General features: G+C 44.8%; 1 protein-coding gene across 6 annotated transcripts in view; it reads left to right on the top strand.

The window, feature by feature from the left end:
- stxbp5l (syntaxin binding protein 5-like) overlaps positions 1 to 23,185 on the top strand; it is a 721,261-nt gene that overhangs the window by 589,560 nt on the left and 108,516 nt on the right. For 3 of the 6 annotated variants that reach the window (XM_038801935.1, XM_038801936.1, XM_038801934.1), the window contains exon 20: positions 15,243 to 15,293. The exons of the other annotated variants lie outside the window; for them this stretch is intronic. In XM_038801935.1, the coding sequence (XP_038657863.1) occupies positions 15,243 to 15,293 (51 nt within the window). The remainder of the gene's footprint in view (positions 1 to 15,242; positions 15,294 to 23,185) is intronic. 6 annotated transcript variants of the gene reach the window in all.

The raw sequence follows: 23,185 nt of genomic DNA, 5'->3' as shown, positions 1-23,185 counted from the left end.
CAATCAAACTTTGAAGCCTGAACACTTTGTCTGAACTCTAGAAGCGTCAGCACCATAGAGGCAGCTGCCAACAATCAAACACTCAAGAGCTTGGCCTCAGCACTGGGGATATCCTCGTGACCAAATGGTAAGTGTGTGGATAAGACGAGGGCACCTGTACAGGTCTCCCTAATTTTCCCGGCAGGAATCTGGGGTCTAGGGGCATCTGATGCGGCTGGGGGTGAGTGTGCAGACCGAGGTTCTCCAGCACAATCGGCTCGCTAGATGGTACCCTGAGAGAAGGTGGGTCTCGCAACGATGGGGGAGGCTTGGGGGATTTGAGGGTCATGGGGTGGAAGCCCTAATTGATTGTCAGTCCATCTCTTTCTTCAATTCCTTATAGATGCCAAAATGGATGTTGGTTTTGTTCCAGCAGAGGATGCCATTGCGATGCTGATGGGTGGAGACGGCAACTGCAACCCCCCCCCTCCCCCCCTTTTGCTGGGAGCCGCCGCACATCCTGAAGACCCGGCCACCCATCATGCCAAGGAGGAACCCAAAGGGGGGTGCCAGCAATGGCCCAAAGTGCAAAGGCGTTGTTGGTCTTTCAAGGAGATGAGGGACAGCATGTCCCATAGGAGACTTCGTCTCAACAGAGAGACAGTACGGCATTTGTGCACGTTTGTGTATGCTTCCCAGCATGACAGCTACATTCTGGTCACTCAGAGATCCCGTCTTCAAGGGCCACCCAGGATAACCGGTTAGCTCTTGGGGAATAAGAGATACCGCTGCGGTCCTTGGTGATGGCACCAGTATGGAGGCTGGAGACCGAGGCAGCGACCCGATATAATGAGGCTCATGCTGCCACCCATGAGGATGGAGAGCCGGCCGCCCAACAACCGAGCAGAAGGTGGGAAGGAGACACCACATGAGGCCTCAAGTGTACCAGCAGAGCCTTTCGTTCGGAGACGGGAGGAGATGGGAGGAGAGGGGGATCAGGGTATTAAAAGACCTGTTCCTGGGAGGATGTTTTGTGAGGTTGAAAGAGTTGGGGAGGAATATGGATTGGGTCAAGGGGAAGGATTTAGGTACCTGCAACTCTGAGGCTTTGCTAGGAAGGAGATTTCAAGCTTACCGATAGCACCGACCGCCTCATTGTTGGGGGAATGGAGAAGGGGGTGGTGTCGGCGATTTAGTGGACGATTCTGGAGGAGGACGGGATATCTATGGAAGGGATTAAAGCCAAGTGGGAAGAAGAGCTGGAGGAGGTTACGGAAGAAGGTCTGTGGTGTGAGGTGCTCTGAATGGTGAACACCTCAACCTCATGAGCGAGGTTGGGGCTGATACAGCTGAAATTCATGTATAGGGCGCACCACACGGGGGGGAGGATGAGCCGAATCTTTGAGGGATTAGAGGACGTATGTGAGCCTTGTGGGAGGGAGGTTTTTAGTGTCATCTCAGGGGTACTACATGTGAACTTGGAAGCAGGTCCCCCAGAACTCAATTTTGGGATGTTGGACCGGCCTGAGCTGCTGGTGGGTTTCGGGGGCAGATGTTTTAGCCTTCGCCTCGCTGATTACCCAGAGGTGGGTCCTGTTGGGGTGGAGATCAGCTGCTCCACCCTGTGCCTCGGCTTGGCGGGGGGACGTACTTGAATTTCTGACTCTCGAGAAGGTGAAATTTGAGTTTACGGGAATGAAGGAGAGGTTCTACAATTCATAGGGATTGTTTATTATGCACTTTCGAGAACTGATTGCCATTGAACATTGGGGGGGGGGGGAGTGGTGTTATTGTTGTATTGTTGCACTGCTTACTGTTCTTGGAATGCACAAATGGATGTATTGGACTGTATACTGAGGGGGTGTTGTTTTGGGGGGATTGTTATTTTGTTTGTTTTTATTTTGTTGTTTATTTGATGAAAATGTGGAGAATAAAAAGATTTAAAACAAAAGAAAACTACCTTGGGAGAATGGCATTACTGGTAAATTTGGGAGGGATTGGAGGAATTGTGGGGTTGAGAGTTCAGGCGTCAAAGAGCTAGGTTGATAACGTGGATTGAACAGTGAAGACTAAGGCGATAGACTGGAGGTCGGAACATTGCCAGTGAAGAAAGCAAAGAGAATGGGGGTGCTGCTGCCTAAGGCCCAGAATCAGACAGCCACAAAAATGTGTGGCTGCATCTTTAGAGAAGGAATAGAGTTAACGTTGCAGATCATTGAGTTCTGACAGAGGTCATCAAACTAAAATGTTAACTCTGTTTCTCTCTCCACAAATGCTGCTCGACCTGTTGAATATTTCTAGCGTTTGCTTTTTATATTTCAGATTTCCAGCATCCACAGTACTTTTCTGTTATATCAGTCACAAAAAGGGTTGGAGAAGTGGAGAGCACCTTTAAAATGGGTTATATGAGTATCACACGTCCTGAATGCCTCAAAAATTTAAATAAAAAGTTCAAAAATTAAAATAGAATGAATATTAATTCTAAAATTGGTCGGTATTTCACTCTCAGATTAATGCCCAAATATTCTCCATTCATGTCAACATTTATGTTAAGGTTTAAAATGGCAACTGCTATATAAACATTTAAAATGAGCCAGTCATATCTAAACATGCAAACATTTAAAAATGGAGAATCTTTATTTGAATGTTTAACCATGGTACTTGTTTGATGAAATAACAGAATTACTCTAATTGGGAACCAACCTTTAAAGTACTGGAGCAGGTTTCCCAAGATATGTGGAGAAGCTGCTAGTGAATTCCATGTCCACGTTACCTCAGTGAGCTCCTTCTGTTTCAGATTTTGTACCCATTCTCCCCCATTCCAATCAATGTTCCTTGTTCTTTTTTGACCTCTTAGCGCTGTGAACTGACAATCACTTCACAAAATTAGAATATGTAGTACCTGCTTTTGTGAGCACTATGAGAAACTTTAAAGGTCCAAAACAGCATCAGAGGCATGCACATTTACATCTGGTGCAACGTACTGTGCTTGGCGTATAGATCAGGATGATAGCATTCATGTGAGCAGCCTGAGGGAGTACAGAATGGGCAGAGACAAATGCTGCCAGAGCTGCTATTTTGGAACGCAACATACCACTTAATGTCCTCTTTTAAGCATGCACAGTTGAAGACACGTTCAGCAGAGGAATGGATCTCCCACTAATGCTATTTTAAACAGATCATCAATATCGTCCAGGTTATTGTTTATTGATTTCTACTAGCTGCTGCTACAATGATGCAAGTGTTTGGTGCTTTTTAGAGTTCATTATAATTGCTAAAATCTATACGGTGGCATGGGCTGAAGGTCTTGGTCCCGTGTTCGTGGTTACTGCACAAATGTCCCCAGACATGAGTACAGTAGTATGAATTCCTCTTGGACTGGGAAATAACCAGAGCTGCTAGAAAAGGGAGGAGGTGTAGGGGGATAAGTGTTGTCAGAAAGAGGTGATATCCTCCCAGGATGTTTGAGGAGCAATTCTCCTACCTGAATCTCGATGTGAGACATCTGTGCTTCACAAAGGTCATCCTCATTGAAATCTGTCACCTACTGCAACCACAACTGCAACCTCAGAGCGGGGCTGGGATTGCATTACCAATAACTGAATAGCCATGAACTTTCATGCATTAGACTCCTCCTAAGGTATAGCTGAAAATATTTGCAACATCCATGTTTATAATCCAGGGCAGTCACTGACACTCTCTATTCATAGAAAGCTGATTACATTTCTTTCTCTCTTATTAGAGAGCGGCAGAGAGAACGAGCACGAAGCTTTGCAATTATTACAGAGTTCTCCATGGTCCAGGATGCCATTGACTACATACACATTGCTTTACGGGTGCCTTATGTCATCTGTCCTAGACCAGAGGCAAACAGAATTCAACTCGCTGAATGTCTGGCTGGCATAACTGTATGCAGAGAATCTTGCCGGTCAGTACTCCATATCCTGGAAACCATCCGGCTGCCTTTATTCTTCAGCAATCCACTGTACCATCTCAACTTGAGCTACCATGGCAAACCAGGGGGTGGCTACTGGGAGGCAAGTGCTATTTGCTGTTGTAATGGCGCATGACTTTGGAATGCAACCCATGTAAAAATAGACATTGTGAACATTTTGGTTCCCTTATCTCAAGAAAGATATAATGGCGTTGAAGACAGTTCACTAGGCAGGATTTTCTTATGAGGAGAGGTTGAGTAGTACTCATTGGAGTTTAGAAGAATGAGATGTGACCTTATTGAGACATGTAGGATTCTCAAGGGTCTTGACAGAGTAGATGCTGAGAGGATGTTTCCCCTTGCAGGAGAATCTAGGACCAGAGAGCAAAAGGGATCACCTATTTAAGACTGATATTGCGAGGAATTCCTCCTCTCAGAGAGTAGTGAATCTGTGGAATTCTTTACCACAGAAGACTGTAAAGGCTGGTTCATTAAGTATGTTCAAGGCTGAGATCAACAGATATTAAATCAGGAAGGGAATCAAGGGTTATGGGGACAAGGTGAGAAAGTGGAGTTGCGGATTATATCAGATCAGCCATGATCTCATTCAATGGCTGAGCAGACTTGATGGGCCAAGTGGCCTACTTCTGTTCCTTTGTCTTATGATCTTATAGACAGCAAGCATACAATAAAAGTCATGCTGTCACAGGAAATGTGATACAGTAGACCACTGGTATGCTGAAACAAAGCTTCCTCTGGCTGGACCCCTGAGGAGGAGCCTTGGTGTACTCCGCAGAACAAATGTCAAGAGCGAGGTGGCCTGCTGCACAAACACACGGTTATGAAGATACAGCCCTTGCCGCCAGTTACATGGCGAGCTGAACAACAGGAGGAATAGGCAAGATGGAGGAAATTTAACCTCTAAAGCACTGCACCTTCCTGGAATTTTGACAGGCAGGAAGGCAATCACTGAACCAGTCCTAGTACTAACTCTATTCAATGTTCAACTGCCCTCAAAGTTTGTTGGAAATAACCTCAGGAGGATGCACAACTCTTCACAGATCTAAACTGTCTCTGAGTCTATTCCATATTGCATGGCAGTAGCACAACACAATGCAGGGTGCCCTCAAAGATTGTGCAGTTGTCACTCTTACCAATTATGTCCAGGAGAGATGCATCTGTGACAGGTAGATTGGTGAGAACAAAGTCACGTAGGTTTTTCCCTTTCGATGGTTCTCTCACCACCTGCTGCAGATATGTTCTTCAGAACATGGCCAGTTCATTCTGCTGTGATGCAACCAAGCCACTCTTGGAGATGGGCATTGAAGAATCATGGAATCTCTATAGTGCAGAAGGAGGCCATTCAGCCCATCGGGTCTGTGCCGACCCTTCGAATGAGCACACTATCAATGTCCACTCCCCCATCCACCTTGCCCTATCCCCATAACGCACATCCCTGTACACTATGGGGAAATTTTGCATGGCTAATCCACCTAACCAGCACATCTTTAGACTGGGAGAAAACTGGAGCACCCGGAGGAAACCCACTCAGACATGGGGAGAACGTGCAAACTCCACACAGACACTGACCCAAAGTCGGAATTGAACCAGGGTCCCTGGTGCTGTGAGGTAGCAGTGATAACCACTGTGCTATCATGCCACCCCATCCAGAGTACATTCTGAACTCCTGCAGTCCTCAGTCCTTCTTCCAGCATGGTTTTCAGCATGGAGAAGTGATTTACCAGCTGATGTGGTAATCAGCAGGAGATTTCCTTGCTCATGAACTGATGTCATGAGTCTTCCAGAGTCAATGTTAATGATTCCCAGGACCATTCCTTCATGACTGTATATACCACTTGATGCACTATCAATTACGACGAGACGAGAGTAGAATATAATCGAGGCTTTATTACACAGAGATGTGTGGCCTCCTACAGCAGTTGGCGAAATGGCTGCTGTTTGGAGAGCATACACATTTATACTCCGCCTACTGGGCGGAGCCAGCAGGCAGGGATCTACCCCCGTACCTGTAGTACAGGGGCCTTATATATACCAATATATACAATATAATACAACAGTGGTGACTACCACACCACTGTTCCCTCAGCTCTGATGTATCTTTCCTGCCAGTGGAACAGATCATACCCCGGGATAAAATGGAGGAGTCTGGGATATTGGCTGCAAGGTATGATTTGCTGAGTACGACTATGTCAGGCTATCACTGGAGTAATCTGTGGGTCAGCTCTCCCAATTTTGGCATAAGTTAGTAAGGAGGACTTTGCAGGGTTGACAGGCAGTATGTGCCTTTTTTGTTTTCAGCACCGAGGTCAATACCAGGTGGTCAGTGCACTTTTATTCTTGTTTTACTTTTTTGTAGTGATTTGACACAACAGAGTAGTTTGCTAGGCTATTCAGAGTGCAATTAAAAGTCAACCACATGGATGTTGGTCTGGGTCACAAGTCAGCCAGTCCAGATAAGGGCAGCAGATTTCCTGCTCTGGAACACATTAGTGAACCAAATAGGTTTTTATGACAGTTCAGTTTTTAATGATTTTTATTAATGAGACTAACATTTTATTCCAAATTTTTAATAAGTGAGCGATTTAAAGTTCCTTCAACTGTCTTGGATTGGACTCGCATCTCCCAGTATTAGTCTAGACCTTTGCTTGGTTGGCAAATTGACTGATTGGCTGAGGTGTTGCCATGGAGAAAGCAATGCAGGCACTCCCAAGCTCCCAGGTAATTCCGAAAAGGCACAAGACTTGAACATATTTCTTTTGTTTGCAAAGAATGGGTCGCTGCATATAAATGTATGTCACTTTTAGCAAACATAACTGAGCCATGTTACAAGTTTGACTGATTTATAAAAGTTGGTTGTTAGTGTAGCTGTAACAATACTCAGCAAATGCTGTCCACCTAATGTTAGATATTATGTTCTGCGTTTTGCACACATGGGTGATTGAGTATGGTCTGTGCTGAACTTATCACGAATGATCACAGGAAAATGCCATTTGAATCGATCAGCCAAATATTGGGATGTACGACCTGCTCCATAAATCGACTTTACAAGATGGCGATGCTCAAATTTTACTTTGAGGCCAGCTTTGACTTCCCTCAGTGCCTGTCGTTATGCATCCAATCTTCCTGGAATTTCATATTCTGTAAGTAGAGATGCCTTCCATTATTCTTCAGCATCTCCCAATAATCCTGGATCCATTAGTCATTATTGTGGTTATTCTAACCTTCCCACCTGAACCCATAACTGTTGATGTCCCAATTCCCAGTGTTGATGTCACCCTCCTCATCTCGGAGCTATGTGCATGGTCACATCCAGAGGCAAACCCAGCCAGGCCAAGAAAATGTCACATACCCCTCCCTCTATTACCTCTTCTCCTTTGCAGGCTGCAGGTGCCTCCTCTCACTCTGACCATCTCATCTGCCGCCCAGTACCAGGCAAGCCAAGATTATGATTATGCCCTGCACACCAAGCTGTGCCTTTTCACAATTGAACACCCAGCCATTGCCTCTCCCTGGAGTGGGACATGCATTGAACTTTTCTTCATCTTCAGTGTCTTGTTATCTTCAACTTGTTTTTCTGGCACTGCTTAGCCAGGTGGCAGTATCTTAAAGGAGAGAGGCATGACGGTAAGGTTGTGGTGAGGGAAGGAGGACAAATCAAAAGTGTTTCTCTGCACCATCAGTAGCTTGTAAATCAGAAGAGATTGTAGAATGAGGAGGGCACTGGAATGTGTGAGAAGGAGGGTTAAATATGAGGATACCATCATCTTCTATGGTTTCAACCAGACTGCTGGTCAAGGCGTCATCAATGACATTTCTAATGATGGGAAGCACTGACTTCTCCACCAGGGTAAGGACAAGCAGTTGTGTCTGAAATGTTGCTTAACACCTGCAGCCTCCATTTGTGAGGCAGCGTATCCTGCAAGAGAGGGGCAAGTGCGTCAATTGCGGTGGTGCAGTCTGTGTGGGTGATATGTATGAAACAACTTTTCATTCTCAATGATTTCAATCTCCACCTCAGTTCATAATATGCTCTCCCTTGGGTTCACTGTCCTTTTATCATCCCTAAATCTCTTCCTCAAATTAAGTTCCCGAACCCATATTCTTGACTACCCTTTCCCTTTGCCATCTCTCATGCTCTTGCTAATCCTATTTCATTAATTACAGATAAAACCAGGATAAATTCTCCACCGGCGGGATTATTCATTCTGCCGAAAGTGCGCCCGTACCCACGGGTTTCTCGGCGGGGTGGGGTGACCACAATGGGAAATCCCATTGGCTGGCGGCGGGAACGAAGAATCCAGCTGCAGGCGGCAATATGCTGCTGAGGAACATGTGCTGGAGAGGCGGAGATTTCACACCATCATCTCTGATCACTTCCTTTTATCACTCACTATCCACAGGATTGATTATCTGTCGGCCGACGGCAGAATCGTGAAACATGATTGGGCGGAGAATCAGTTGCAATGCCAAAATCGTGGCGGGCAACGATTTCACGGCAAATCACAATTCTCCATCGCCTCGACAGCGGCGTCAATGCATTCCAAAACGCACATACAGTAAACACAGTTTGCATATCATTAGTTGGCACAACCTGATATTCTCCGGGGTCTCTGTGGTTCTCCAACTCCGATGGGCTGAATTCCCGATAGCAAGTTTCTTGTGTTTTAAAAAATTGTGAAACCGGCGTCATGGCTGGTTAGGGAGAGAGAGAGGGTACGGAAAGTGTCCGACATTGCCATAGTTTGCTGACAGTAGTGCCGATGGCCGAGGTGGGGGGGGCTTCTGCCAGAGCTGGGGGGAGTAGTGGGGAGGTGGCCAGGAGGTGGGCTGTGGGGTCAGGTGGACAGGCACAGAGCACAATTGCCGCAGCCTGCCAGGCAGCCATGCAGCTCCGCACAGCGCTAACAGCCCACTGTGTCCCCACATGGCACTCTCCTCTGGCCCCAGACGACCCATTAGCAGCATGGGCGCACTCCAGTGCCACCTAGTTGGCTGGGATGAGAGTGTGTGGAGATTGTAATGTGTATATGCGGCTGCAGCTTGTCAGCCTCCCGAGTGTCAATCATGGACCTGGCGAATCACGGACCCGGCGAATCCCACACCATTTTTCATTGGAATCAGTTATGTTCCACATGCCGCTGGTGCTAGCCCCTCCACAGTCACTGAATCGGTCCATGTTTGACGCCAGTTTTGCTGTTGTGAAAGTCAATGAAACCTGCCCCGGCGTCAACACTTAGTCTCAGTAACAGAGAATCCAGCGCCTTCTTCCATGACCCAAGCCTACCTCCTTCTGTATCCATCTCTGGGAAAAAAAATATTCCCCTCATTCACTTAAAATTGTTCATTCAAAATCCCAACTGCCTAGCTTTTGGCCCTCTGTTCACCTCATTTCTGCAGCGACTGATTTGTTCAACCACTTGTTTACCTCCAACTTCACTAGTTCACAATAAATTTATTACTCCCACCCTGGCCATTTCGTTCACATGGCCAATTTTTGTCCCCTTTCATTTAAGGGTTACAGACTTGAATAGATATGACGGAGATCTATTTTATCCATCCACTGTTTGATCCGGCTTAAAACACTATTAGGTCCTGCTATCATCTGCTAAGACTGCTCCCTATTGCAAAATGATCCTGGAATGCAAAGGTAATCTCAGCTTCCTTTTTGGACTACTGACAGCCTTGTTAAACCCCTCTCCCTCTTCGCCTCAATTCCATGAGCATGTAACTCATGGACATTTTTCCACGAAGATCAAGATTATCCAATCATCCTCTGCTGCATCCCTCTCTTCCCCTAGCCCAGCTGGCCAAACTTTCTCTAATTCTCCCCCTTGCCCTCGCCTGAAGTGGAATTTTTATTCTAGTTTCTCTAAGATCTTCCTCGTCCCCCATGTCCCTCTGAGCTCATTTCATCCATAAGACCCACCTCCTGATTCCTCCGTCTTATTCCCGCAAAACTGCAGACCACCCAACTTCCCCTCCTGGTTTCCATGTTAATGTTTATTGTAACTGGTTAGCTCTCTTTAGTGTTCTCACTCTCTTCTTTAAATCTGCAATCATTGACCCTTATCATTCTTGCAAACTACCATCCCATCTCCAACCTCCCTTTCCTCTCCAAAATCCACACCATCATCCTGCAATGCTTCTCTATTGTCATTTAGCTGGATGTATCTGCTCTCGCCTGGTTCCATTTTCATCTATCTAATCAAAGCCATAGAATCACTTGCAATGGCTTTTCATCCAGCTCCTACACTGTTACTTCTGCTACCCCCAAGGATCTATGCTTGGCCTTTTCTGTTTCTCGTCTACATGGGACAGTACAGTGGCTAGCACTGCTGTCTCACAGCGCCAGGGACCTGGATTTGATTGTGGCCTTGGATGACTATGTGAAATTTGCATGTTCTCCCTGTGTCTGCGTGGGTTTCCTCTGGGTGCTCCAGTTTCCTCTCTCAGTCCAAAGATGTGCAGGTTAGGTGGGGTTATGGGGAGAGGGCTGGGGAGTGTGCCTGGGTACGGTGCTCTTTCAGAGTGTCAGTGCAGATATGATGGTCCGAATGGCCTTCTTCTGCACTGTAGGGTTTCTATGATTTTATAAGATGCTGCTCCCCAGCGACATCATCCAAAACACATTGTTAGGGTGACATTTTCTGGCCTTTCCCATGGGCAGGATCTTCCAATCCTCCTGAAGGTGACCCTCTGGGTGGGCGAGAGGTACAAAACGGTGTAAACATTGATGGGAGCAGAAGATCCCGTTGGCAGCCAATGGCGAGCCTCCTCTGCTGCCATGGGGTGGCTGGAAAATCCCAACCTTAGTTTTCAGATGTATGCTGATGACATAAAGCAGTGAGTGGTGAGATGCAAGTTTTAAAGTTTAAAACAGCGCGAGGAGAGTGGGTGTTTTCACTGTTTAAAACAGCACGAGGAGAGGGCAGCATGATGGCACATTGGGTTAGCCCTGCTGCCTCACGGCGCCGAGGTCCCAGGTTCGATCCCGGCTCTGGGTCACTGTGCGTGTAGAGTTTGCACATTCTCCCCGTGTTTGTGTGGGTTTCGCCCCCACAACCCAAAGATGTGCAGGTTAGGTGAATTGGCCACATTAAATTGCCCCTGAATTGGAAAAAAGGAATTGGGTACTCTACATTTATTTTTTAAAGCGCGAGGAGAGCCGGGTGTTTTCTGTGTTTAAAACTGCGCAAGGAGATCCAGGTGTTGCAGTGTTTAAAACGGCGCGAGGAGAGCCGGGAGTTTTCCGTGTTTAAAACAGTGCGAGGAGAGCCGGGTGTTTTCTGTGTTTAAAACTGCGCGAGGAGAGCCGGGTGTTGCAGTGTTTAAAACTGCGCAAGGAGAGCCGGGAGTTTTCCGTGTTTAAAACAGCGCGAGGAGAGCCGGGTGTTGCAGTGTTTAAAACAGCCGAGGAGAGCCGGGTGTTTTCAGTGTTTAAAACTGTGTGAGGGAAGCCGGGTGTTTTCAGTGTTTAAAACAGCGCGAGGAGAGCCGGGTGTTTTCAGTGTTTAAAACTGCGTGAGGAGAGCCGGGTGTTTTCAGTGTTTAAAACAGTGCGAGGAGAGCCGGGTGTTTTCAGTGTTTAAAACTGCGCGAGGAGAGCCGGGTGTTTTCAGTGTGTAAAACAGCACGAGGAGAGCCGGGTGTTTTCAGTGTTTAAACCAGCACGAGGAGAGCCGGGTGTTTCCAGTGTTTAAAACAGCGCGAGGAGAGCCGGGAGTTTTCAGTGTTTAAAACAGCTCGAGGAGAGCCGGGTGTTGCAGTGTTTAAAACAGTGCGAGATGAGCCGGGTATTTTCAGTGTTTAAAATTATGCGAGGGGGCCCGGGTGTTTTCAGTGTTTAAAACAGCGCGAGGGGGCCCGGGTGTTTTCAGTGTTTAAAACAGCACGAGGAGAGCCAGGTGTTGCAGTGTTTAAAATTACGCGAGGAGAGCCGGGTGTTTTCAGTGTTTAAAACAGCGTGAGGAGAGCCGGGTGTTGCAGTGTTTAAAACAGCACGAGGAGAGCCGGGTGTTGCAGTGTTTAAAACAGCACGAGGAGAGCCGGGTGTTTTCAGTGTTTAAAACAGTGCGAGGAGAGCCAGGTGTTTTCAGTGTTTAAAACAGCACGAGGAGAGCCGGGTGTTGCAGTGTTTAAAATTACGCGAGGAGAGCCGGGTGTTTTCAGTGTTTAAAACAGCGTGAGGAGAGCCGGGTGTTGCAGTGTTTAAAACAGCACGAGGAGAGCCGGGTGTTGCAGTGTTTAAAACAGCGCGAGGAGAGCAGAGTGTTTTCAGTGTTTAAAACAGCGCGAGGAGAAAAAAAAGACTGAATCAGTAGCTCAGTCTCAGTCCGGGCAGGAGCGGAACACAGCTGAGTTTCATAGACGTCAAGGTCGGAATGCTTCGCAGTGAAGCAGTCGTGAGTTTAAAAAGTTTTTTTTAGGAGGAAGGTATTAACTGAGAAGCAATATAAGTAAGTGAAATTCAGGGGGCGCGATTCTCCGCCCCCCACGACGGGTGGGAGAATCGCGGGAGGGCCCCCCGACTAATTTCACGACCCCATGGTGCCCCCCGCGATTCTCCTACCCCCCCCCCCCGGCTCGGCGACTGGCGATTCTCCGACCCGGATGGGCCAAGCGGCCTGCCATTCGTGACCGTTTCACGACGGCGGCAACCACACCTGGTCGCTGCCGTCGTGAAATCGCCGTGAGATGCCCGTTCTGGGGCTTGTAGGGGGTCTGGTGGGGAATGAGCACCACGACTCTGCTCGGGAGGGGACAGGCCCGCGATCGGTGCCCACCGATGATCGGGCCGGCGTCTCAATCGGACGCACTATTTTCCCTCCGCCGCCCCGCAAGATCAAGCCGCCACGTCTTGCGGGGCGGCTGAGGGGAAAGACGGCCACCGCGCATGCGCGGGTTCGAGCTATCAGCCGTCGTGAGGTCAGCCGCGCATGCGCGGGTTGGAGCCGGCCAACCTGCGCATGTGCGGCTGACGTCACATAGGCACCGCCATCGCGTCACTCTCGGCGCACCGCTCGGCGGCCGAGAGTTACGGAGCGGCGCTCCTAGCCCCGCCAGGAGGGGAGAATTGGGGCCGAGGAGCGGCCTCCGAGGCCGTTGTGAAACTCGGCCGAGTTCACAACGGCCCTCCCGATTTTTCCCGGGAGCAGAGAATTCCGCCCAGGGTTATTATGATAAAGTATATCAGTAATTAAGTTAAATTGTTAAAAGTTAAGTTAATAGTATTCTTATGTAGGCATTTTTTTTGTTAAAATGGGAGTAAATTAAGGGGTGAAGGGTAGTCAAGGCAGGAGAGCTTGCATACATGAAATACTAGTGCTGTGCTATGTGGCAAATCCTGGAAGCTTCAGTTGTTCGCAGGGCCGGCCCAAGGTACCGGCAACTCGGGCAGTCGCCCGGGGCGCCATGTGCTAGGGGGCGCCAGAGACTCGGGTCCCGCGCATGCGCAGTTGGGCCGGTGCCAACCAGCGCATGCGCGGTGGCCGCCCTCCCCCAGGGCGGCCCCTTCCGCCCCCCCTCCAACCCCCCCCTCCGTCCGACCCCCCCCCCTCCGTCCGCCCCCCCCCTCCGACCCTCCGTCCGACCCCCTCCGTCCGCCCCCCCTCCGTCCGCCGCCTCCCCGTCGCCCCGGCCCAGCCCCCTCGGCCTTGCCCCCCCCCCCCCCCCCCCCCCCCCCCCGGCCCCGGCCCCGGCCCCCCGGCCCGAAGGGCGCCGAAGTTCAGCTTGCCCGGGGCGCCAGCAACCCTAGGGCCGGCGCATGTTCGTGACCAAACAGACAGATATAGTTATACACATTGGTACCAACGACATAGGCAAAAAAAAGTGATGAGGTCCAGCAAGCAGAATTTCAGGAGCTAGGAAATAGATTTTTAAAAAAAGGACCTAGAAGGTAGTAATCTCTGGATTACCTCTGGTGCCGCATGCTAGTGCGTATATAAATAGGAAGTTAGTCTAGATGAATGCGTGGCTGGAGAGATGGTGCAGAAGGGAGGGCTTTAGATTTCTGGGACATTGGGTTCATTTTTTGGGACTGGTTAGCATTACTGCTCACGGGGCCAAGGATCCTGGTTCGGCCTCGGATTACTGTTTGTGTGGAGTTTGCACATTCTTCCTGTATCTGTGTGGGTCTCACCCTCACAACCCAAAGATGTGCAGGGTAGTTAGATTGTCATTGCTACATTGCCTCTTGATTGGAAAGAAAAATTGGGTACTCTAAATTTATTTCTTAAAAAACATATATCTTAAAATAATTGATCCTTATAGATTCTTTTTGATAGTAATGAACATGTTTTATTCACCTTGTTAATAATCTTCCAATATAATCTTAATTTCATACTAAACTATGCAACAGAAGTATTTATTTTAACCAATATTGAGGATCTTCAATTTCATAAACAAATGAGTGTATGTCACTCAGCAAATTTCTTTTCGCCACATATTTTCATTTCCTCTCCCCATTGGAAAGTATACAGTCATTCTTCTGCAAGAGGGCACCTAAATTGTCTTTTGTTTGCACATGCATCTTTATGAATGTGGAACAACTAACATATTTAATCATATTTATAAAATTACTAAGGATTTCACGTTAAAATGAAGATCATGTTGCAAAATTAATCATCAATATTGGTTTGTGATTCGTTCACAAGAAAGGATATTGTGACTATACAGTGCTCAGAAGTGCTTGTATTTGTTTGAGAGATCATTGTTGTGCAATATCATATTATCACTACGTTGCTGATCACATTCAGAACAGACATTCCGCATGCGTGCTGCAGTGTGTCCATTAATTCTGTTTTCAAATTCTGTACCTTTTTCATTTTTGAAGGCCATTGAAGCATTACTGCGTTCTTCATCTTTCCCCTTAGTTCCATAAAATCAAGCAACTCTACATTTTTGAAGCTGTAATTTTATTCTTTATGGGGTATTTTTCTTAACAGAAAAAGGTTGTATTGTTAACACTATAAAAATGGGACCAATATCTATAGATTGAACATTTCAAATATTCAACCCTGATATTTTGGCATTTTCTAAAGATTCCTGATGAGAAAACAGCAAATGCCTGAATGGTTTGAGATCCCATTGTAAAATCTACTGTATGAATTCACACATTAGAAGTCCAGTCTGTCGTCTTGAATAATACAATTTGCTGATTGATACGTTAAGCATCCAATCCCAGTTTGTCCAGTGCTGCTGCCTTTTTATCCAACATTACAATCTTCGTACACATTTTTTCCACACTATCTTGTAAATTTTGTTTTCTAGTATTAACTGCTGCCTTTTGTTTTTCTTTCTGTTGTTTCAGTAAAAGGACCAAGAAAGTTAAGTCTGCCGACAGATCTTAAGACTGATCTCGGTACGGTAGGCGAAAGCTGACAGTTTGTTTTTTCAGGTTACATAGGTTGGGGATGAGCAAATTCCACCAAACTCTGGTGAACTAAACTGAACCAAACAAAGTTAGTGGCTATTTGAGGCTCCATGAGAGGAATATGTTGCACAGAAATATATTAATTTCAAAGCCAAGATAAATGTCCCCTCAGAGCTCCATGCCATGTCTTTTTATGGTCAGATGACTCTTTGCTCATCTCTAACTTTATTTTAATTTTTCCCTCTTTATTTTAATCTTCTTGAATTTTGTGTTTTGTATGTTTCTATAAAAGAAGTCACTTATTTTGACAGCCTAGCCCATGAGTTATAACTTTAACATCTGTAAAATAGTGCATTCCACCCATTCAACTTTGTTCTAAAGTACAACATATTTTAATATAATAAAACTCCACATGGAGAGGAGAGTAGAATCAATGAAGTGCAAGCAGTTTTTCTTAAGAATGCATAGGATGCTGCACAACAAAATTTTTGGTTTGCGGATATTAGCTTTTTCCTTATTGATCTATTTTCTAGAAATGATCTGTGTGCATAAAACTTGTAACTTCAAGATTTAGATTCTACAATGTGCTCAGTAGGAACATTGTAGGCTTTACAGCCAATTGTATCTGAATAGGCATAGCACACTTCAGATGTGCTGTATTCTGTTCAGTGCCAGCATAGAGGGTTGCCAGGAAAATTAATCCAGTGTTTAATAATATTCACTATTCTGATGCTTATATCTTCCACAATCTCAGGTTAGAAAAAAGTATTCCCTTTATATGAATCGGACTTGTTGTGAGAATTAAGTGTAATTTTGACACTCGAGCCTCATTTAAATACATAATTTCAGTAACCTTAGACCTACACTGGAGATCAGGCGAGTGGGAATGGTTTGTTATAGTCAGATAAGTGGTAGAAGGAACTAGGAATCACACCTGCTCCTTCTGGCCCATTAAGAAACCTTTAAAAAAAATGTAAAGGAGAGAAGTTGATGCAAATGAGGTGAGTAACTTAATGTTTTGTTTTTAATACTACGCATTCCCCATTTCCTTCAAGCACAGGGTTTGTGGAGAGATTAAGTTAAAATTGGGCCTCAAGTTTCTTGAAAGGATAAGAATTTTATTTATATTTTTATGTTATCCCCCTCTTCATTTTGCCCTATAACTGAAAAGAGAAACACTCGGTAGCTGCCACTCTACAAATCACATTTTGGAACAGGCTTTGAAAATAAAATTGTCCCATGTTGACTCTTGTTCTTTGATTTATTTTTCCTCATACAGTTGTTTTGTTTTGCTAAAGCATGTGCCCTTGTTACAAGGTTTCCTTATAGTCTCTAGCATTAATGACATGTAGCCCATGCAACTAGGTTCATTGTCTATTACATGAAAAAATGAGTGGAATGTGTCAACTTTCTGATTTTATGTCCAAAGATTTTCACATTGAAAATCTTGTAATTTTAATTATTTTTTACAATTATGATATACTGGCACAGCATGCATGCATGTGCATGTTGTGAGGGCGAGGACACAAATTCACATCCATTAGAACCCATATGGTGAGCACCTAATCCCAAGTCAAGCCAAGGAGGAAAATACCGAGTGAGAACACTGTACAGTTCCCATCAGAAGGACAGAAATCACATGGTTGCTCATTATGAGATATCTGATTAGTGGCTGATTACAAAATGCATATTAAGAGGGTCATTTACCTGTTTATGCAAGTGAAATGACATGCTAGCATAAGGATGAGAGATAAGATTATACTTAAATTTCCATTTTTGAATCAAAGAAACTTACCACACAGGAAGTGGTGACTCAACACATTAAGTCAAGTCCAGCTGAAAAAGAGCTGTCCAGGACTCCACTTTGCAAATCCGAGTCCATGGCCTTCAAGTGCTTATCCAAGTATTTTTTAAGTACAATGGGAGTTTCTGACTCCAACACCCCTTCAATCAGTGAATTCCAAACCCCAACCATCCTCTGAATGAAAAACATTCTCCTCCATTTCTTTCTAAACCGTCCACTAATTACTTGGAATCTATGTTCCCTAGTTCTCAACCTCCCCGCTGAGTGGAATAAATCTTTCGTAATTCACATTATCTAGCCCTTCATAATTTAATGTACCTCGATTAAATCCTCCCTCAGCCTTCCAAAGAAAGTAATCTCAGCCTATGCAGCTTTATCAAACATTTATCCGGACTCAAAACATTAGTTCCCTTCTCTTTCCACAGATGCTGTCAGACCTGCTGAGAGCGTCCAGTATTTTCTGTTTTTGTTTCAGATTCTAGCATCCACAGTAATTTGCTTTTATTAGCTTATGCAGTCTTTCCTCATACCCCAAATTCTCCAGTCCTGGCAATATCCTTGTAAATCTCCTCTGTTCCCTTTCTAGTGCAATCATTTCCTTCACGTGATGTGGTGACCAGAATTGTAACACAGCACTGCATCACTGACCTAGCTAGTGTCTTGTACAGCTCTAGTGGAACACTCTTATATTCTAATGTTTACTCTCCTTAAAACCAAATGGTTGTATAAGAATTCTTTTTACATATTTACATTAATTCACAATATCTGAACTAGCAGCAAGGGTAATTTCAGCTATTAGCAGTTTTGGACCAGAAAATCCTACCTGCTTTTTAGAGGAGCTGACTGCAGTAGAAACTATTTCATCACCTAGCAGCACCCGTTTTTATGTAATGTTAGGCTGGACATGAATTGGAGCTCTAAATACTATGTATGCATAGTACTGCACTACTCAATTGGAATTGTCATAAGTTGGCATCTGATTATACAGCTGATATTGTACAGTGAAATACTATTGGAAAAACTAGATAATATAACTGCGAGCAAGTATTTTTGCCATATTTGCTGATGAATTTTGCGTTGCCTGTTCATCAATGTATATAATAGGAAATGTATTCTACATTCATAACCATTTTCATACATTCCAATCCAAAAACCCTGAATAGCTGAAGAGCCCAAAATGCTGACAATTCAAAATATACAAGTGAAAAGCAGCCCTGAATAATTGCTGAATAAAAAAAATCAAGAGACGATAGATCCTGTCCCTTTTATTGTTTTTGCATTTCAGCACTTTTATTCATTTATTGATAATGATCTGCAATTTATTTACTTCATCTATAAAATGCAAATGGTTCAATATGTCAAACAAAACAAATACAAAGGAAGTGCAGTGGGACATGAATTTCTCAATATTTAAGTTGCACCTATATACAATATTCTATTTGTTGTTAATTGAAGTAAGTTACATTTTCAAAATGTGTTTTGATAATTTTCCAGCAACAACAACTTTTATTTATGTAGCACCTTAGTGTGGTAAACATTCAAAGACATTTCACAGAAGCATTATCAAACAAAATTGACACCAAGTCACAAAGGAGATATTAGGGCACATGACCAAAAAATTGGTCAAAGAAGCAGGTTTTAAGCTATGTCTTCAGGGAGGAAAGGAGACTGAGTAGGTATTTCAGATCTTAGGGTCTTGGCAGCTGAAGGCATGGCCACTAGTGGTAGAGCGGTTAAAATCATTGCTGAAGAGACCAGAATTGAAAGAGTACAGGTATTTCAGAGCGCTGCAGGGCTAGAGGAGAATACAGCAATAAGAAGGGTTGAGGCCATGGACAGACTTGAAGAGTAGGATGAAAATTGTAAAATCAAGACGTTATTCAATTAGGAGCCAATCAGGAGTGGTAAGTGAACTAAATGCGTTGCGAGTTAGAACATAGGTGTGGTAATATGCCTTTGCACAGTTCTGTATATAGTTAGCAATGTGACCTCTAACCAGCTGGTGGCGATAGAGATCTATCACGTAACTCAAGACACCTGCCAGTTGGCAGTAAGGCATACAAAAGGACAGTCATGCTTAGGGTGCCTCCATGAGAATTCACTGAATTCATTTAGTAGCCATCGCCTGTGTTATAGTTCATTAGTTATCTTTCCACGTGTTTGTTAATAAATCATCTTTCTAATTGAACAACTAGATGGTCTGTGTACATCATTACAGCAGTTATTAGGCAGCACAGTGACGCAGTAGATAGCATTGCTGCCTCACGGCGCCCAGGATCGATCCCAGCTCTTGGTCAGTCTCCGTGTGGAGTTTGCACATTCTCCCCGTGTTTGCGTGGGTTTCGCTCCCACAACCCAAAGATGTGCAGGTTAGGTGGATTGGCCACGCTAAATTGCCCCTTAATTGGAAAAAATTAATTGGGTACTCTAAATTTATTTTTAAAAATTACAGCAGTTATAACACAGAACACAACAGGGTACCAGGTGTGCAGAACAATTAAAGATAACAACGGAAAAGATAGGGCGAAATAGGCTGAAGAACAAAAAGAGAAAATTCTTCCGCCAACCTGGTGAACTACGGCCATCTGGAACTCAACGCAACAAAAGACTGAAGTTAGAGATGGAAGGTTTTAAGGCACCCCACCTGCTTGAAGTCTCAGGTAACATAGATGAAAATCGGCATGTTCTCAAGCAGCAATTTAGACTCTATGTTGCAGCCCTTGGCCTGCAGGCACAGCCTGACAAGAGGCGTATTGCGTTGCTGCTCACAGTAGGTCCTCAAGCAATAGAAATATACAACAGCTTCGAGTTCGACAGCAAAGAGGAAGGCAAGAGCTTCGCTGAAGTAATAAAGTACTTTGATCGGCATTGCTCTCCGAAGAAAACAAAGCATTTGAACGCTTCTTATTTCATATGGATACCCAAAAAGCCAGCAAATCTTTTGATAGCTTTATAACCGATTTGCAGCTGAAGGCGGCAGTCATGCAATTATAGTACTTATCGAATAATAAAGTTTATGAGAGGTCATTAAAGGAAGAAGGCCAGAAATAAGAAAATGCTGTCAAGATATGCCATGCAAGTGATATAGTTGCACAGCAGATTTGTACGCTCAACTTGAATCATTTTGCCGCCAATCTGGAAGATGACGCCAGCACCATAAACACTGTGGCGCAGTTAAATAAAAAAGGTGGTCTCAGTGCAGGCGGGCATTTTAAGCGGCCAAACGGGTCCACTATCTTATGCCAGCGATGCTGCAATCGACATGGGTCATGGCAATGTCCTGCATTTGGGAAAGTATGTTTCAAGTGTGGCCATGTAAATCATTTTGCGAAACAATGCTTTTCACATCCCACAGTGGACCAAACAGGATCAGTCAATGCAGTCGATGAGATGTCCCTTGAAGAACAGTTTTTCATTGTTCTGATTTCGACCAAGGACATGATGAGTCCAAATATGAAAGGTGAATAAATCTTACTGATCTGTTGTGAAAGTAGTGCTGATGCCATTTAATACATGTGGTAAACCACTGTTGCACCTATATTAGGTGATGTATAGTAGGACCTGTACTACAGGTACGTCAGTAGTCCCTGCCTGCTGGTTCCGCCCAGTAGGCGGAGTATAAATGTGCGTGTCCTCCATGCTACAGCCATTTCGCCAGCTGCTGTGGAAGGCCACACATCTTAGAGCAATAAAGCCTCAGTTGTATCCAACTCTCTTTGTGCAACTGATCGTGCATCAATACAGATGGACAATTCCAGTGCTGCTGAATGCCACATTGATAAAATGCAAACACGACACAGAAGCGAGGGCCAACCTCCTCAATTTGTCTGATTTGCACTGGCTGCGGGTTAAACCAAAAATCAAACAAGACTGCTGAAAGATTACAATGTGAATGAGATTATGACGCTGGGCATGTGTGAACTCGAAGCATGGGTACACAACAGAAGTCACATCATACCGTTCCCCATTATGGACATGGAACCTGAGTCCATCATAGGAGCGAATGCATGTGCCCCTGAACCTAGATGTGTGGCTGTACATTCCAGGCAGCGCTGCGTCAGAGGATCATTGCAACTGGCAACGAGATATAATGGCGCAGTTATCCAATAAGATACAAGCAAAAGTCGAAGTGGAGGAAGATAAACCAGATGAAGAGATGGGGGAGCGAAAGGAATTCCAGAATTCTGATTGATAGTCTTCTAAAATGAGGATTTGCTGAGTAGCATGATACAGGAGCATGATGAGCCTATCCTAAAGCTTCTACAAGATGTAAATGTAAAACTTTCAGATCCTGAAAAGCTAATGAGATTTACTCTGGAGTTCACGTTTGAGCCAAATAAGTATTTCACAAACGAGGTACTGACAAAAAGATACCAGATGGAGTCACAGCCTGATGGGTCAGACTTTTTCATCTTTCAAATCACGGGCTGCACAGGATGCCGGATCGACTAGAAGAAAGAAAAAACGTCACATTGAAAACCATTAAAACAAAGTAGAAATATAAGGGTCAGGCCACTTGTAGAATCGTTCCGAAAACTGTACCAAATGACTCATCAATTTCTTTAGTCCTGAAGTTCCAAAGCATGTAGCTGGATGAAGGTTCTGCAGCAAGACTCGCTGATGACTTGTAAATTGGTCACTTCTTGCATGAACACATAATTCTGCTAGCACTGTTATACTTCACAGGAGAAGATGATGACGATGATGATCATTACGATGATGATGATTGCAAGGATGATAAGTACGATGACAACGATTACGATGAGGAAAGTGAAGAATCAGATGATGAGGCAGAAGAGGAAAAGTCTATTCCGTTTATTTGGCGGGAATGACGAGGTGATCACAAGGCGCACCAAGTCTGCGCAGGACAATGATAAGTGTGAAAGCTCTAAGATGGCGTATGCAGGGGCTGAAAGTGAGATTGTAGTAGCAGACACATCAGATGAGAGCAACCCAACTGCGAACAGACTGGTAACTGGAGAAATAATCGCCATGCTGGAGAAACCGGCTCCAGAGGCATACGGTGAATCATCTCATGCCAGCGAAATGGTTCCTGCAGCGGACTCTCCAATACGCGAGGCCATTCCGCCAAAAGACGTGCTAGAAGAGCAGATAGATGCATCTGCGTGCAGTTCCACAAAGAAAGAGGAAGCATATATTGTCAAGTCGGATGAGGATGAGCCACTAATCGGCTCTCCAGCAAAAGACGAACCGTATATTACCTTATCAAGTGAGGATGAACCACCAATTGGGGTTCAAATATAAAAGGAAGAAGCAACATCTAACGTTTGGGACATTGATCCCACCCAGACACTGGGTTTGCAGATTGTTCCTGAAGTTGCAGACTTGACTGCAACCACGCATTCATCCAAAAATATGCCGACACTGGACATTTCACCAGGTGATGGGCATGCAACTCAGCGTGTGGACACAACCATGGGTCAACCAAAGCTCCTTGATCCAGCTCAGGCTCCAAAATCAGCTATGGTGGCAGAAGAGCCAGAGTCAGCCTGCACAGCAGACGATCCAAAAGCAGTTACTATGGCAAAAGTGCCACAAGCAACTAGTCGCATGATGGTGTCCAGTGGCAAGAGGATAGTCACGCTTCGAATAGCTCCAGGAGAATTTACTGAATTCATTTAGTAGCCATCGTCTGTATTATGTTCATTAGTTATCTTTCCACATGTTTGTTAACAAAGCACCTTTCTAGTTAAAAAACTAGATGTTCTGTGTACAACAGTTATAACACAGAACACAACAATAGGTAGAAAGTTTTGAATTACTTCAGTTTACAAAGGTAGAAAGTGGAAGGCTGGCCAAGAGGATATTGGAGAAGTCAAGTCTACAGGTTAAAAAAAGTTTGGATGGGGGTTTATGAAACAGATTGTTCTTTTGCAGAAAACTAGTTGGTGATGGATGAGATGGAGCAGTCTTGCATTTATTTACAGAGTGAGACATGCGTATGTTTCCAAACTCAATCACACAGTTTCAGGAAACGTCTCTATGGACTCAAGTGAAAACCAAATTAATACCCTCCATGTACATATAATTAAACATAATTGATATACAATTACAA

The sequence above is a fragment of the Scyliorhinus canicula genome, chromosome 7 (genome assembly GCF_902713615.1).
Source record: "Scyliorhinus canicula chromosome 7, sScyCan1.1, whole genome shotgun sequence".
NCBI classification, from domain to species: Eukaryota; Metazoa; Chordata; class Chondrichthyes; order Carcharhiniformes; family Scyliorhinidae; genus Scyliorhinus; species Scyliorhinus canicula.
The sequence above is the reverse complement of the archived record's forward strand: the minus strand, read 5'-3'. Positions and strand labels throughout refer to the sequence as shown.